At 37.0% G+C, this 17,237-nt stretch overlaps 1 protein-coding gene across 1 annotated transcript; it reads right to left on the bottom strand.

Annotated features, from left to right (window-relative positions):
* Window positions 1-7,362: 7,362 nt before the first annotated feature.
* Window positions 7,363-12,198, bottom strand: adcyap1a (adenylate cyclase activating polypeptide 1a). Its single transcript, XM_046850754.1, has 7 exons — window positions 11,955-12,198; window positions 11,600-11,683; window positions 10,854-10,988; window positions 10,483-10,587; window positions 9,607-9,738; window positions 8,832-8,952; window positions 7,363-7,819 (listed from the first exon to the last, which is right to left on the bottom strand). Exons 2-7 carry the CDS (start codon window positions 11,680-11,682, stop codon window positions 7,811-7,813), a joined length of 585 nt encoding a protein of 194 aa, XP_046706710.1. The 5' UTR covers window position 11,683; window positions 11,955-12,198; the 3' UTR covers window positions 7,363-7,810.
* Window positions 12,199-17,237: the final 5,039 nt, after the last annotated feature.

Raw genomic sequence — 17,237 nt, 5'->3', positions numbered from 1 at the left:
AGTCAGTGACTTAGTATAAAAACTATACCCGAATAATTCCCAGGTCTTGTAATGTAAGTATATAGACTTGATCAGATGTAATAAGACACTTGCTATTTTAAGGCACATAACAGTCTGGCAGTCTGAATCCTGCTGTGATAATCAAGTGCAAATTGCATTAGTAGGAACCAAGAGAGTTTTACTTGAATTCATTGATACTACATTTACCTCATTCATTTAACACTTCAATAACACACTGAAGAGCAGGAAAAAAAAATCAAGTACAGCTTAGAGACAAGATGATTCACACTTCTCACCTGCCTGGTACTTTGAAGCCTTTAAACTGTACACACACACACACATACAAAAAGCACGGTATGATATTTTCTTTAATTACATCAAATAATTGTGACATATGGTGAGGAACTCTGAGTGCTATAAATGATTACTGCCCCACTACTGTCGTCTTCTATGGACACAGTGTTCAAGACACACCTACATGCAGCTTTGTGTTTGTGTGTATATGAATGTGTGTGGTTCAGCGTATTTAGCAACACACACTCACACACTCCACTTGGTCACTATGTGTGTGTGTGTGATATTAACACCATATGGTGCTCATGGAGGTTATTTGAACAATAAAAGGTGAAACTAAAAAGCAAAGCTGCTGGCTTGATGATATTAATGAAGTGAAAATAACTCCTACACCTTCTAAACCTTGCACCAGATTTAGGAAACGCACAGCTCTGTGACGCCAACTGCTTGTATCATCATCAGTCGATCCACACAAATAAGAAAAAGTAGTGACTCAGATGATTTGTCATTGTCTTTTTACAAACCCAGACACATGATTGTCTTACCTTCCTTATGAGGACCTTCTATTGACATGGCTATCAGTGCACTTAATTAATGTTATTCTTATACATAAATCTTACACTTCCCTAATCACTGTCTTTGTCTGTTTGTTTCTGTTATATATCTTATGCTCATGGGAACATTTGCTCCCCACCAAGATATGAAGACATGCCCACCCACACATACACACACTCATTAGGAGTCCTGGCTATAGGCATTAAAGATTTAGGTTCTCATTTCGCTGAAGATTACACAGAGGTGGAGAAGAAGAACTAGATAGAGAACAAATGATCTTTTTGTTTTCCTCCTCTCCTCTTTAGTCTGAATTAAAAATTAATGTATTGAAGTAATGAAGAAACGGTCTCCCAAGACCTTTCTTTTGGTCTCTGTCTTCTCACACTGTCTTTCCCCCGCAGTGGTCGTTGCAGCTCTTAGAACTCACTATGCACACATCATCATAGGCTGTCCTTGTTGTCCACATGTCGTGACATAAAAAAGGAGTAACTAACAACTGATGCTAAGTCAGTTTAAAAAGTCAAATCTGTAGGGAATTTGTACATGAATTAATTATGCATCATCTGATTTTATGTAAGAATGTACATGAAGGAAATCATACCTTTATTTTCCTTTAAGTTGTTTATTTCGGATTACATGTTGATTTTTTTACGTTCTGGTCTTTTTTTTTTTACATCTGTAATAAAATTTGTAATTATTGGACACAAACTTATATTATTAAACCTATACAAACTGAAATTACAGATCAATGACGTATATGGATGCTATCATGTGTACTAAACATTGGGATAATATTTTCTCAATAGTTCTTTTTAATGTCATCTCTGCTGAAGCCTTTGTTTTTTTGGACTGACCTCTGCAATGCATGTGCACAAATATATGCGCATGGATTTCCACATGTAAAAATTCAAGCTCATCCATGCATTTTCTCTCACACACACACACACACACACACACACACACACACACACACACACACACACACACACACACACACACACACACACACACACACACGTCACATACACAAACCTAGTTAACATCAGGCTAATAGATAATAGATTACACGTTCATATCTAAAAATCAAGCAGAAATACACATTTTAACATAATTAATGCATTGATATTCTCATCCTAAGGCACTGTTCCAAAATGTGTGCCTGTGCACTAGAAGAAAAAGGGCCATATACATGAGTATTTATTGGTTATGCCTGCCAGGTTTTTTTTTTTTTTTTTTTACAATACAGTGTTATTGTAACCCCTTTAGGGCTTAGCAGCACAAAGGTGCCCCCTACAGCTGGGATTTGCATTCAGAGTGCCAGCTCTGCTATGTTGTTTTGGGGCTCTGGGGTCTCCGAGACCACCCTTAGCTACATGTTGGGAGTGAGGGATCTTAGGGTCCATCTGTACCATGTTGCTATGCAGCATATCAAGCAGCTAGCAGCCTGCTTCTACTCTTCAGATTCCGGTACTTAGCATTCTCTGCTCAGCGCTCTAAAACCCTGGGAGAATGTTAGGAAATAAAAAATTAAATCTTAAAAGAGAATTAGATCAGATTTGCTTTTTATTCTTGTTTGAAAACATACCAGCAGGGATCGACAAACTTTGATAGGTTGACTGCAAGTAAAATGCACCACAGGCTTTATTAACGCCTGCTGAGCATCTGAAGAATTCCTCTATTTGCACCCTCTTTCCTTTTCTCGTACAACGCATCAGGGTGCAAATACAGTTTGAGAGCTTTTTGTATAAAATCTGAGTCATCATTAGAGATTAATGGATACATGGCTGTGCTTTAATTTGAGGGCATGGTCCCCAAGAGAACTTGTAACTGTTTGCAGTATATAATGATTTTTTTTAAAGTAATTGCTTAAAGAAAAAAAGCCAAATATGCTATATGGTCAAGTGGATCTCTCTTTGTAGGCATAAATATGACAATGTTATCCAGTCACCTACATCACCTACAATGCCACACATAACACATGATATAATAATCATTAGATGAGGAAAGCCCTAATGCCTACTTTTAGTCATCCTTAATTAGCAAGATTTTTATGTTAGAAGAAAGAACTGTCATAAAAACCCTTTTTATTTATACCCCTATAAAACTGCCCGAAAATATCATAGCTTAATTTGATTTATGCCTAGAATGAGTAATAGGCCTTTATCAAATTCAATGTAAATGTAACTGACAGATTAAACGATTCCCGCTCACATTTTCCTTGATCACTCCGCAGCATGAAACATGCTCCTTCAGCCCTGTCTGTCACCTTCAAGCTTTTTACTCTCTCTTTGCCAATGTTTAATCACACGTTATTTTTATTTTACTCTGATTTACAAGAACTCCAGGTTAATTAGAAATCATGCGTGTCACTGAACATTCCAGTTACCTTGACAACAGGATGTTACTTTTGGTGAAAGGTGTCTAAATCCATTTTCTTACAGGTAGAGCTTGAAGTCCTGCCTCAAGTCATGCCTTAAGTGTGTTGTATGAGACAGAACAAGAAGCAATGCTGCAAGTCGTTACTATTGCTTGTAACACAGCCAGGGCAAATATGAAGTAGATCTCGAAAAGCCACCTCCACGTCCTAGCACCTGGCTTCAATAACCGCTTAATCCTGGTCAAGGTCACAGCAGATCTACTGGACGGGAGGTATGAAAATATTGCAACATATTGGACACACACATTCACACAATTACTCATGCACATCATAACAGTCAATCCACCTACTGCAGTGGTATCAGAGCTGAGAGGAATTTAAAAAGCCTAGCCAAAACACCACACAGTTACTGTGACATAGACAATAAACTGTTGACCATAACACCACCTTCTGTACCATGGTATGTCCTGTCTGTTTTATATGGTAGCATATTCATTTATAAATTCTCACTAACAATGATGTTAGAACCTCCTTAAGCATATAAAGTATTTTTTAAATAAATTGTGTGTGTGGGTTCCTTCCTGAACCCAGTTCAATATCTCTAATTAATGCAGGGCATATGTTGGTGTGCATGTCTAATGACTCATGGGAAGAATTAAAGATTGCACTAAAGTTTAAGAGGATTCCATTCTTCTAGAAAAGAAAGCATGGCTAGTCAATTTTTTTCTTTTTGCGCAAACAATCATGGTTTTCTTCATTTTGGCAAAATTACGCTGTTAGCTAATGTTTCCTAGTTGCTTATAATGTTTCTAGCTACTTGTTTTGCTGCAGCTTAGTTATTTGAAATCATTAGTAACCTGCATGCAGCTTGATGCATGTTTAACATTTGCAACTTTATTTTCTTTTGCACAAACTAGTCATGCATAAATAAATATGCAAAAGCAAACATGTTTAAAGACCTGGTTGATTTTGTGTGTTAAAAAGAAATCCTGAATCCTGAAGAAAAAGGAAGGAAGCACAAAGCGTATCACATAAATGCTCATCTCGTATGGTTCTTTTTGGGATAATTTTCATATGGCTCGATCCAATCAGGTCATGAGAGCATCGTCCATCACTGCCACACCCAGAGACACAGTGTCCTTCTGAGAGCCGTTACCTGGCAACGGGGCTGATTGAGTTTCATTGGTTGTGTGTATGTGTGTGTGTGTGTGTGTGTGTGTGTGTGTGTGTGTGTGTGTGTGTGTGTGTGTGTGTGTGTGTTTGTGTGTGTGTCTGCATGTCTGTGTGAAACGACTGCTATGGTGTGAAAACTTCTACTAATCATTGCTAATTTACAAAGAACATACACATAAATGTAAAGATCAGTCAATGCCAAAATCAATGTTGGCTGATTGTGTACTTTATTAAAAAGCTAGATTCCATGATTTCATATAGAATATAAATATGGGAAGAAGTACATATTTTTTTCTTTCGTATGTGTGAGTGTGTTTTTGTTGGTCTGTGAAGTTCAACGTGTTCTCCCCACTGTGATGCAGTGATATGAGTGGTTATAACCTTAATAGACTCTGACAGACACTAAAAGGTTCTCCTGAACTCCTAGGGTCTTTACACCTGAAGAACTGTACGTGCAGGATAACACACCTCCTCTTCTCCACCTCTCTTTTATTTTTTCTTCTCTCACTTACACACATGCATACATGTGGACACACATACCAGTCAGAATTTATGCTGATGGCTATGTCACATATTATTTTCAAATTTAATTATAATAGATAGAAACAGATTGATATACAGCTAGACAGGTAGATCAACAGAAAAATATTGAGATAATTCAGGTTTGTTTTTGATATTCACTGGATTATTGTTTTCATTTGAGCTTAATTTGCAAACCCTACTAAATATACAGTTTGGCAATACTTCTTCATTCGTTTTAATAAAATGAATATAGGGGCAGTTTACAGTAACTATATCTAATCAGGGACTATTTGGGAGGTCTGTCACTACCATGAGAGAAAACACAGTATTTTATATCCCTCCCTCATTTTGGCTTCCTAGCAGGCACATCTTAAAACACAAATATAGTTATAATACATACAGTATATATACTATATTCACTCGTGCAAAAATATTGGCACTTCTGTCAGAAAATGAAACACTCTCCAAAAATTGTTCCAATTGCAAATGTTTTGATATTCAACCATATATATATTTGGTATTTCATTTGCACTGCAACAACACAAAAATGACAGAGAAGAAAAGTCAAACTTGATAAAATTTCACACAGAACTCAAAAATTGCCTGGATAAAATCAATGGCACCTTGTCAAAACATTTTTAAATAATTGCTTTTTAAGCATGTGATGCTCCTGTAATTTGTATTTAGACACACCTGTGGCAAGTAAAAGGTGTAGGCAATTTAGTAATCACACTTTCAACCAGTTAAAATAGAGAAAAGTTGACTCAATGTTTGTGTTGTGTCCCACTGAACATGGTGTGTAAAGAGAGGATTTAAAAAAAATTAATTGTGGAAAAACATGGAATATCTCAAGGCTACAAGTCCATCTCCAGAGATCTTAATGACCACTGTGTGCAATATCATCAAGAGGTTTACAGCCCATGGCATCGCAAACCTCCCTGGATGTGGATGGAAGCGCAAAATCAATGAAAAATTACAACTAAGTTGTTGTTCGTATGGTGGATAAAGAACCCCAATTAACTATTTAACAAATTCAAGTTGATCTGCAGACACAGGGTACAACAGTGTCAGTTTGCACTGTCCGTCGCCATCTGAATGAAAGCTATGCTACGCTATGGTAGAAAACCCAAAGGCATAAAAAAACAAGACTGGAGTTTGTCAAAACTTATGTGACAAAACCACAATCCTTTTGGGAAAACATACTGTGGACAGATGAGACAAATTTAAAGCTTTATGGTGAGGGATATCATGGCACTGCTTATAGAAAAAGAAATAATGCCTTCAAAGAAAAGAACAAGAACCTCTACAGTCAAACATGGTGGAGGTTTAAAGATGTTTTGCTGTTGCTTTGGTGCTTCTGGCACTGGATGCCTTGACTGTGTGAACGGTATCATGAAATCTGTTGATTACCAAAGAATTTTGGGGCGCAACGTAGTGGCCAGTGTCAGAAAGCTGCGTCTCTACCAGAGGTCATGGGTCTTTCAGCAGGACAATGAACCGAAACACAGTTCAAAAAGCACTCAGAAATGGTTCCAAACAAAGCACTGTTCTGAAATGACCAGCAATGAGTCCAGATCTGAATCCCATAGAACCCCTGTAGAGAGATCTCAAAACAGCAGTTGGGAAATGGCATCCTTTAAATCTCAATAACCTGGAGCAGTTGCAAAAGAAGAGTGGTCCATATATATATATATATATATATATACAGTGAGGAAAATAAGTATTTGAACACCCTGCTATTTTGCAAGTTCTCCCACTTAGAAATCATGGAGGGGTCTGAAATTGTCATCGCAGGTGCATGTCCACTGTGAGAGACATTATAAAAAAAAAAAAAATCCAGAAATCACAATATATGATTTTTAAACAATTTATTTGTATGACACAGCTGCAAATAAGTATTTGAACACCTGAGAAAGTCAATATTAATATCTAGATAGATAGATAGATAGATAGATAGATAGATAGATAGAGAGAGAGAGAGAGAGAGAGAGAGAGAGAGAGAGAGAGAGAGAGTACATATATACTGTATGTATATTTGAAATATATTTTTTTGGGGTTGTTTTTTTCATTAATTGTTGATGATCAAATCTGTTTTGATTACTTTTATTCACCTTTTTGGTATATTTCTTTTTTTTTTGTACCTTCAGGAAGAGGTTTATTTCTTTATGTTCATTTGACACTGCTTATGGGTGTGTTTTATAATGTGTAAGATGTTTATCCCTAAAGAAAAGGTGTGAAAATTCCATCCATATGCGATACATGCATAAGTTATAGCATTGGACATGCTTAATCTGTACTTCCTGTTGCAACATATGCCAAGTGATGTAAACGGGCCCTTTTTTCACATGATTTATTGTGTGATTGAAGTTGGTATTTTTCTCACGTCTTTGCTTGTTAGTCCATGATTTTGATTGGTAAAGTTTCAAAGATTGGACAAAGTGTTGTTGTTTACAAAAATTTATTGATACAAATTCTTACAACACCTTATTTTCTTGACATTTATACTGGTGATTCCTTTTGTGGTCCCCATTTTCTTTTATACTCTACTATTTATCTACACAAGAAATAGATCTGTTTATTTAAGATTCATCTAAAGTAAGGCTTCAGGCGCTCTCAGACATTAAACACAGGATGAATTTTGGAAGTGCGAGGTGTCCTATGATTTCTGTTCGGCTATCGATCACACACTATGCATAGGGAAGCTAAGACAAAATAACAAGAAAAAAATGGCCTGGTGACAACTGAATGAAAGTCATGTGATCCAGTGAAATGAAAAGAGTGTGAGCAGGTGATGTGCAGCATTGGAGGGCCACTAACGTGCCATCTGAGATTGGTGGCCATTTTTTAAGTCGAAGCAAAGGCACCCGAGCTGCAAGCTGCCCTCCTGCGTCACAAAGCCTGCAGGAGAATGCATAATTAAATAAACATCGATTTCACACTCACACCCTCTCTCTTACACTTTCACACATACATTCACTGCAGTTTTGAGTAGGTGTGCTTTAAACAGAGCCTTCCCCCTCCCAAAATTATTTCACCTCTGAGATTTTACTCAATTTCCTCTCAGTTTGTGGTATACTGTACATAAAAATATACATGAACAAAATGAGAAAACACGTCCTCTTTAAACAATTAAGACTGAACACAGACTAATATAGCTGTGAAATCCTAATTAAGTCTATTAGTACCCAGAAGTTGAAAATCATACAGCATGAACACAGAGAAAGAGGTGATCATGGAAAATGCAGATATCTGGCATTAACACGAGCAGCTATCAGGGCCAGTTTTTTGTCAGAATGGACAGATTTTAATCTGTAACTTTAAAGGTGCCCAGTGTGTTTTTGCAACTGGATATAAAAAAATAGCAGTTTAAACACAGAAACAAAACTGTAGGAAAAAAATGCCAGATCTAACTACAAATTCATGAAAAACATTCTACACACAAATAAAAGCTGGAGTGTGCGCTTTTAATAAACAAGTATGCACATTTACAAGCTACCACTCTCAAGAGAGAGGTCAAGAATAACAGCATGGAAAATATAAGGTAGATAAGCTGATGCCTTTACAGAAATAGGAAAGGTTGTGTGCCGGCTGAGAGAAAGATGCATATCGGAGAAGGCCACTGTTCTACAACTGCGTTCTAGAGAGTGTGTCACGTTTAATTCATAAAGGAACCCAAGAGAAATTTACGGAGCAATCTTCTGAAGTAAAAACATACCATGGTGTGAACAATAATGTGCATATCAAATAGAGTGTGAACAGGTGAGAAAGGAAAGGAGCTGGCTTATGAAATATAAGGTCTAGATGGCAGAGCAGGAGAACATCACGGGAGAAAGAAGGAAGAGTGAGAGGCACCTTTTTCTCCCAAAACGTAAAGGGCAAAGGTACGGACCAGAGCCCCAAAGCCACTCACCAGGAGACTGGAAGGGAACTGCCTCAGCCAGTTCCTCATAAATGCCTCAAAATCATCCCCATCCGGGAGCGCCCCAAAGTCTATGCCTTGTAGAAATTGGTGCAAATCTAAGTCTTCAGGGCTGTTGTAAATAAAGAAGACTTCACACTTAATTGAAAAGTTCCAAGCAAATAAAGAAAGAGAGGTAACATTCAGTGCAATGATTGTCTTTAAGACAAAATTTATTTACTCATACTCATAATGGTAAATTGATATATATTCATATATATATATATATATATATATATATATATATATATATATATATATATATATATATATATATATATATGTAATTTTTTTTTTAAAGACAAAATATTGGAAGCAAACCCTCCAAGTGCACATACACTTTTGTTCATGTCTAAAAAATAAATAAGGAAATATAGAGTATATATTTGGTCAGACTATACGATTGGTCCACAAAGTAGTGTTGTGCGCTTTCAAGTGCTTCAGTAGAAAAAAAAAAGAAAAAAAAAAGAAAGAAAGAAAGAAAAAAAAAACAGTGTCAATATCAAAATATTCATTTCAACATACATGAAGTACATTTTTCTTTAAAAGAAACAGCAGTCGCACTCTTCATCTCAACACTCTTGACTGACCCCGGGGACAGCACAGAACAGGGGGGATTAAGCGGCTGTACGGTTGGGGGATTGTGGGGGGGTGTTATTATTTTTTTCTTTGAAAGCACTAAAAATAGGCGAATCGTCGTCCTTTGGTTCTAACTCTCTGTCTGTACCTTTTGCCGAGGACCGCGGCCAGATATTTCTGCACGGCCATTTGCTTCCTGTAGCGGCTGTAGCTGTCAGTGAACACGCCGTCTGAGTGGCGCTTAGCCAGAGCTTCTGTCTCATCCATAGCACTGCCTCCTCTGAGAGAGAGTGAGAGAGAGAGAGAGAGAGAGAGAGAGAGAGAGAGAGAGACCCAAAACAAAGTATGTTAGCCTCCCAGAAGCGAATACACACTTCCAAACTAAATAGTAACAACAAAATAGTAACTACACCTTCATTTATTAACAACGTGGATGCAATAGATGGAGTGTCTGTTGTGTCTATGTGTGAACACTAAACACTTCTTGTGTGTTTGTTGAAAGGCAAAACCCACAAGAATTGTTTTTGAACACGTGAAAACCATTTTTCTTGACTGGGAAAAACACGATTTCTCACCAATTAAGCTTCATTATTGTTTTTTTTTGTTGGGGTAAAGATATCCATTAGTCTGCCTTTGGAGCAAAGCATCAAACTCTCTCTCTCTGTCTATCTCTCTATCTCTCTATCTCTCTATCTCTGAATGCATGCATGCATGAATGAATGAATGAATGAATGAATGAATGAATATGCGTGCTTTGGAATCTTTTTTCTCTCCTTTCTCCATTTTGTTCTATTCAGTTTTAGTCTATCACAGCTTCTTTTTTTTTTGTTGTTGTTGGACAGACCACTGATGTGGACAAAGACAAAAATAAAACACTGAAACGTGGGATGAAGAGTTTGAGCATCCACAGAGATCACACTACAACAGAACAAATAGTTGCATGTGAATAAGTACAGGATTAGAGATGAGAAGAGAGAGAGAGAGAGAGAGAGAGAGAGAGAGAGAGAGAGAGAGATGTGCTTACCCAACGCGTTTTGCCATCAGAGAATGCAGGTATTTCCGAGCTGATAACTGACCCAGCGCTTGTCTGTAGGCTTTATTAAACATCCCGTCTGCATGTCTTTCCGTTCTGGGGAGACAAAACGCCAAACACACACATGGTCACACACCGTGCACGCCGGGATTGACATGCTGGACCACAACGACTTAATTGCACTTTTGCAAAAATTAACCAAGCTCTTTCACACATCTGGCTAAACTTAAACCAAGCTCTTTCACACATCTGGCTAAACTTAAAACCAAGCTCTTTCCAAAAAACATACATCATGCATGTGATGAACACATACTATACTTATGGACCAGATGAATAATCCAAGAACTGTCTTGTAGCCTCACCGTTTTTCTGGAGGAGAAAAGATCTCATAGACATCATCCGTCCCTGATGGGGAGCTTCTGAGTGCGATCTGCTCTGAGTCAAAGGCCAAGTCTGCTAATGAAGTGCCATCTTCATCATACACCGCAGACTCCAGCCTGCAAAAAAACACATAGTACAGCATGCTGATGATTCCCAGAAATAGTTTTTTCGTTCACTGCCACAAATGCTTGCTAGATATATAAAAAACAAACAAACAACTGATAAACAGAGATTAATGTGTTCGATCTATAATAAACTGAAAGAACTGGATCATACAGGCCAGTTGCGCTTTAATATTCATTATTTGTTTTAATAGAAAATTGAAATAATATACAATACATTATTATACAGCTCGTATTGGTTTTTAATTTATTAGGGCGCATATAAGAATTTTCGGTATCTGAGTGCAACAATAAAACGCATTCAAGTAAAATCATTATAATAATATATACAATATAATTTTTATTTGCACAAATATTACCATACACATAGCTTCTTATATAGAAATTAGGGAATAATAATCCCTTTCCATGGTGGTACTTTTAATGGCTTCATATTCCGGATGCGCATCTGGCAAAAGCAAAACGCGCCGTCTAGATTTTTTTCTTTTTCGCCACATATCACCTTAATGTTGACTCTTTCAGTAATCCTTTTTTTTTTTTTTTGCCTTCTTGCTTTTGTCCTATTTCTACCCCTTCCCATGTCCCTGTCCCCTGTGTTGTCCTACCTGAGCGGAGAGGACGCAGTGCACTGCACCAAGAGCGCATAGATGAGGAAGCATAAAGTCCCCCTGCTCGCCGACATCATCATCCTGTAGAAGAAGATAAAAAGAAAAGAAGGAAAAAAGAAATCAGACAACACGATGACATTAATCTCACTGCCTAACGTGGTGTAAAGGTGTTCATGCAAAAAAAAAAAAAAGCTTGTGGATAAGTTGCAAAGCGCAGCAGGTGCTCCATAAATCCCCAACCTCATCGAGACACATTAACAAAAAGTGGAATCTTTATAAACGTGTCTATACACTGTCTAATTTCGGTTTTAAGATTATTCGAGCTATAGAAGTTGTTCTGGATTTCACATACCTACAGATGCGCAAGGACAAGTAGTGGGATGCAGTCCGATGAGGCTGCGTGATTCAAATAAGTCTGTCCCTTCTCTGATTATTATATCTGTCCTCTCCCACCAGATCTAGATCTGCTTCTAGAGTATATATGATCTAGTCCTGAACGCGCTACTCAGATGTCTGCACGCCGAGCAGACCGCGAGTCGCCATCGTCTGTGGAACTTTACACGGCGGCGGTGCGTGTTTTATTGTGCCGTGTGGCGTGGCGAGCCCTATTTCACTCCCTGTCTACGTCACTCACCCCTGGTCCACCAGGACCGACACGCTTGCTTCGTCATGGATTTCACTTGGGCTGTACATGTGGAAAAAAAAAAGAAAGGAAGAGTTCATTTGACACCGCAAGTGAATAATATTTTGACATGAATATTGATTTTGTTATGTATTTATTTATTTTTATTCATTTGCGAAAGGGGGGTCGTTGGCACGACCAGGTAATGAATGAATCATCAGCACATGTAGTTCTGGGTACTTCTGGTTTCATCCGACTTCTTAGATCTTGTTATCAGCAAAGGAAAACACGTGGGTTTGACAGATTTTATTAATCATAAGTAAAACGTGTGCGCTTGCGTAATTGATTGATTGATCGATCGATTGATGTAGGCTACATGAAAGATTTAAATCCAAATATCAAAAGATAGAAATAAATCAAATCAATCAGGATGCAAAGATTTTTAATGAGAAGTGATTGAGCAGAATTGATGGATGTGAGTGTATTTGTCAAACTTCCTAAACGATTTCTTTCTCTCTCTCTCTCTCTCTCTCTCTTTTTTTTTTTGCTGAGACTTTAGTGAATGAATCACCCTCTCTTACGTCATTTGCCACGTGATTCTTAATTCTTGCGTACTAGTCTAAAGAGCTGCTGAACTTCAGGTAAAGTTCTTGGAGCGATCTTTGTGTTCCACGCAGCTCAAATGACTTTAGCGCGCGTGCGCCATCCAGCGTTTTGCACTAATAAATGCGTTAGAGAGGCCTACTATCAATAATGGGAAAAGATTTTGCATAAAAGTGGATCAGTATAAACAAAAGCTGCAAAATGCCAACTGTGCTTCGTAGAGTCTATTCCACTTCTCTGATAAGAGTACGCAAAATCTATCAAAACATTATGCCGTATCATATCGTGTTCTCTAACATCCCTGATCTAGAATCTCGCTGTGCGTAAATTCCCTGGAGAAGTGTGTGAGCTGCTCTTCCCCGAAATAAAACCGCACCGGTAAATAGCCCAAATCTAATACTGGAGTCACCATCAATATCCCAGTGGCATGACGACCTCAAACCGAGAAGCGGTAAACAGGCGGAGTCTGTCATGCAACTGATAAGTCTGTATTTACTTCATTAATTTTTGATTCAAAAACAGAGTAGAGACGATCAGATATGGTTTACAGCACTAGATTGGATAGAATTTCGTGAATGTGAGCTATTTCATGAGCAATAATACAGCTGTTATACAATAGTAAGCAGTCACAGACTCTCTCCAGAGATGTATAGACACAGAAAGAGAATTTGTATGTAAAAAGTCACATATGAGCATTCCTTGGTATATAAAGGGAGAGATGGTTTGAATAAAAGTAATTGCAGGGATGCTTTATTAAGTGCAATATGCACTTTTCTAATTGCAGGCATTTTGGCTTTCATCCCAAACAAAATGGTGATCCCACGTCTCGCTTTCTCTTCCTCTTGAGTCCCCCTATGACTCAACTTTAGCACTGGCATCTTCTTTTGTGGCTTGCCACTGCTGGAGGCCAAGAAATGATCAATCCTACATGAACCACAGCCAACACAGAAAGGTTATCTACTTATTTTCTTGCTTCATTTCTTAACTTTTGAATAGAAATAGAATGACTATTTTGACTATGACTATTTTTTTTTTTTACTAATACTAAAATTGATATTGTGAAAAACCTGAACAAACTGAGTGGAAATTGTATTCTGTGCGTAGTAATTCTAAATTATGCATGTTGTTGGTTTGAAGTGAGCATGCACAAAGAAATATAAATTATTGATCACTTTATGTCTTGTGATCATAATACTGGAATATGAGCACTTCATCCTTTGTTCCAATGATGCACTCTGACATCATCACCAGTTGGTAGGCTACAGGAGACAAAACAAACAAAGCAAGACGTTATTATTGTGAAATTGAAGTCTATCCTGATGATCAGCTAAATTGTGTAAAACATTTTTATTTAAATTTGATAGTTTTCTTTTTTTGTGTCCTAAAAAAACCCCAAAAAACAAACAAACATAGAGTTAAAAAGAATGATTTTGAATGAAATTATGAATGTTTTCTTTAAACTTTGCCTTCATTAAAAAAAAATAAAAAATCAGAATTCCAGTTTATTGTTCAAATATTGCTGACACATTTTGGAGGCGTGTCATAATCCTGTTGTAGGATAAAATTGGCACCAGTCAAGTGCTGTCCCCAGTGTAGGGCATGGCGTTGCAAAATCTAGCTTTCCTTCCCCAAGATTACGTCCACTCTGTACAAATCTGCTATTTTACCACCTCCAAAGCACCCCCAGACCATCCTGCTGCCTCCACCATGCTTGAATGAAGGTATTATATAATTTATAAATCAATTGTTCAGCATCTTACAAATGTTCTTCTGTTTGATACAATGACCACAAACTTGGACTTATCCATCCACAACACCTTCTTTCAGTCTTCCAGTGTCCGATGTCTCTCTCTCTCTCTCTCTCTCTCTCTCTCTCTCTCTATATATATATATATATATATATATATATATATATATATATATATATATATACAGTATATATATGTACATGTATGTACATGTATATATATATATATATATATATATATATATATATATATATATATATATATATATATATATATATAAAATCTTTTATTAGAATATAGTAGCAGCAAGAAGTGAAAGCTTTCAGACAATACACTTTCAGCTCTAAAATGGTGTATTAGTGTTATGTGGTGCTGGATGGGATGCTGAAAATGGTGGTAGACTGAAATTTAACCACACACCACCTACCGTTGTGTCCTGTATTGTCTGTGGGAATGTTGGTAATTCTTCAAAGATGCTATCATCTGCATGTGCATGTGTGTGTGTGTGTGTGTGTGTGTGTGTGTGTGTGTGTGTGTGTGTGTGTTTTGCGGTGAAATGGATCCTTAGAAAATCTCCTTCTGTCTACATTAATAAATTTCCCCATTTATTTTGGTTCATTAGGTGCTTCCAGGTTTTCCAATACATATACTGACTACCACTGTCTGTTGCACATTGGTGTACCAATATAAACTGTAGAAAGTGTATAAAAAATACTCAGTGTGGCTAAGTTTTTTTTAATCAAAAGTAACTAAAGTACTAATCTAATCACTTATATCAGCATTTGTTTTGAATCTGTAAGACCACTTCCTATTCATTATTTGGTTCATTTTGTTTTTTTTAGGTATGACGAACACTCTTCAAAACAACTATTCAGAGTGTACTACTTGCAATCATCCACATGCTGCGGTGGTCAATGTGTACAACAGACAATATTAAGGAAGCTGTAAGTGTGGTAATGAGAACGCAGGTTCTCACAGGCGGGCAGCAAAACTATTGACTTGTTTTTCAGTATATTCATTACTAAAGACTGGAAAACATGTACAAAATACAAACCTCCTTTTTAATAAAAAACTGTTGTATATTTAGGGAACCTTCTCACCTGGATGTAAAAAATATTGAGCAAATAGATATTCTTTATAAAAGGAAGCAAAATATTGAAAAAGCAGTGATTTGAAATGGCCTTGATTATTTTAGCAATTAATCAGTAAACAAAACTCATGATAACAATGCAAAATTGGCTTTGAGTCCCTGTCACACTGAAAGGTTAACTTTCATTACAGTCTGATGTCATCTGTGCTCTGGAGTAGATTTTCTTCAAGGATCATGTTTTTCACAATTCTGTCCAGTCACCCTGCAGGGCACTGGGAAGTCACCCCACAGCATCATTCTGCCTTTAACATGATTAATCATATGGAAGGGATTTGTCAGTTGATGAAGAATATTTGTTTTTGTTTTTTTTTGCTAGAAATAGTAGTTAAAGTCCATATAGAGAAGTGACTTCCTCATGTACTCTGACTACCTTAAAGGCCTGATTGAAGTAATATTTCTAAAATGGCAGGTTCTCCCTTCTCTGCAGAGGACTTCTGAGGCTGTTTTTATGGTCACCTACCAGAGCAAGGGTCATTTAGCACAGGTCTGAAAACAGTTCTTGCAGGTACAGCTTCTATCATTTCACAATAATTGAGCCTACTGTGTCACCTCCTGGCAGCATTTACATTTACATTTGTGGCATTTAGCAGACGCCCTTGTCCAGAGCGAAGTACAAAAGTGCTTTGAGTCTCTCTCGAAGGCAGCATTCACAGCCTTCGAAAGGGGTTCGTTTCCATCTATGGAACATCCTCACAACCAATTTGGTCATATAAGTCTTTGAAAAGGCGGTCTGACACAAATTGTGGCTTGTGGCACCTTCTAAATAATATGTAATTAAATAAATTTGAAACCAATCACATTTTGGAGATATCCCAAGACGATGAAATTAAACAGGATATGCTTGAGGTCAATGTAGATTTCTTCAGCCAAGGGTCTGAATACGTATTGATATTTTATATTTCAGTGTTTGGTTTTTAATCGGCAGAACGTGCATTTAATCAATAAAAATATATAATAAAATAAAGTGCACAAACAGTAGAGGAGTTGGAAAACTTTTCGGTTTGATCGTTTGACATTTGTTAAATTGTCATCTGATTAATATTTTACTTCCAGCATTCAGTTCCAGCTGAAATCCAATACATGAATGTGTAAATGTGTGTGTGTGTGTGTGTGTGTGTGTGTGTGTGTGTGTGTGTGTGTGTGTGTGTGTGTGTGTGTGTGTGTGAAAGCTGTGAAAAAATGGCCTTCAAACCCAGTGTTCCTGGTGTAGGGGTCAAATTAACTACAATCCTGACATAGATAAAGCAATTACTTAAACAATATTGCACTCACAACAGTGCAGTTATACTTAATATCAGCAGGACAGCCATGCCATTATTCATTATAATAACTATAATATAATTGTGTCAGGATATTAGTTTTGTACAGTCTTTTAAATGAGAAATTGATATACAGTTACTGATATTTTGGACACAATATGGCTGAATAATTTGTTTCTTTTTGGTCTGTGGCTTTTCATTTTTTTCATATTTTAAGTCATAGGTAGTATTCATGAAAAATATATATATATAA

The sequence above is a fragment of the Silurus meridionalis genome, chromosome 6, assembly GCF_014805685.1.
Source record: "Silurus meridionalis isolate SWU-2019-XX chromosome 6, ASM1480568v1, whole genome shotgun sequence".
NCBI classification, from domain to species: Eukaryota; Metazoa; Chordata; class Actinopteri; order Siluriformes; family Siluridae; genus Silurus; species Silurus meridionalis.
Note: the sequence above shows the minus strand (reverse complement) of the source record. Positions and strands in the feature narration are given on the sequence as shown.

What these genes read in the sequence shown, in the direction of transcription:
- adcyap1a (XM_046850754.1), bottom strand. Translation starts at nt 11,682, where the DNA reads ATGATGATGTCGGCGAGCAGGGGGACTTTATGCTTCCTCATCTATGCG. An exon ending in ACTGCGTCCTCTCCGCTCAG is followed by an intron (nt 10,989 to 11,599) that starts GTAGGACAACAC and finishes GTTTTTTTGCAG; the next exon opens with GCTGGAGTCTGCGGTGTATG. An exon ending in CTGATGGCAAAACGCGTTGG is followed by an intron (nt 9,739 to 10,482) that starts GTAAGCACATCT and finishes ACTCTCTCTCAG; the next exon opens with AGGAGGCAGTGCTATGGATG.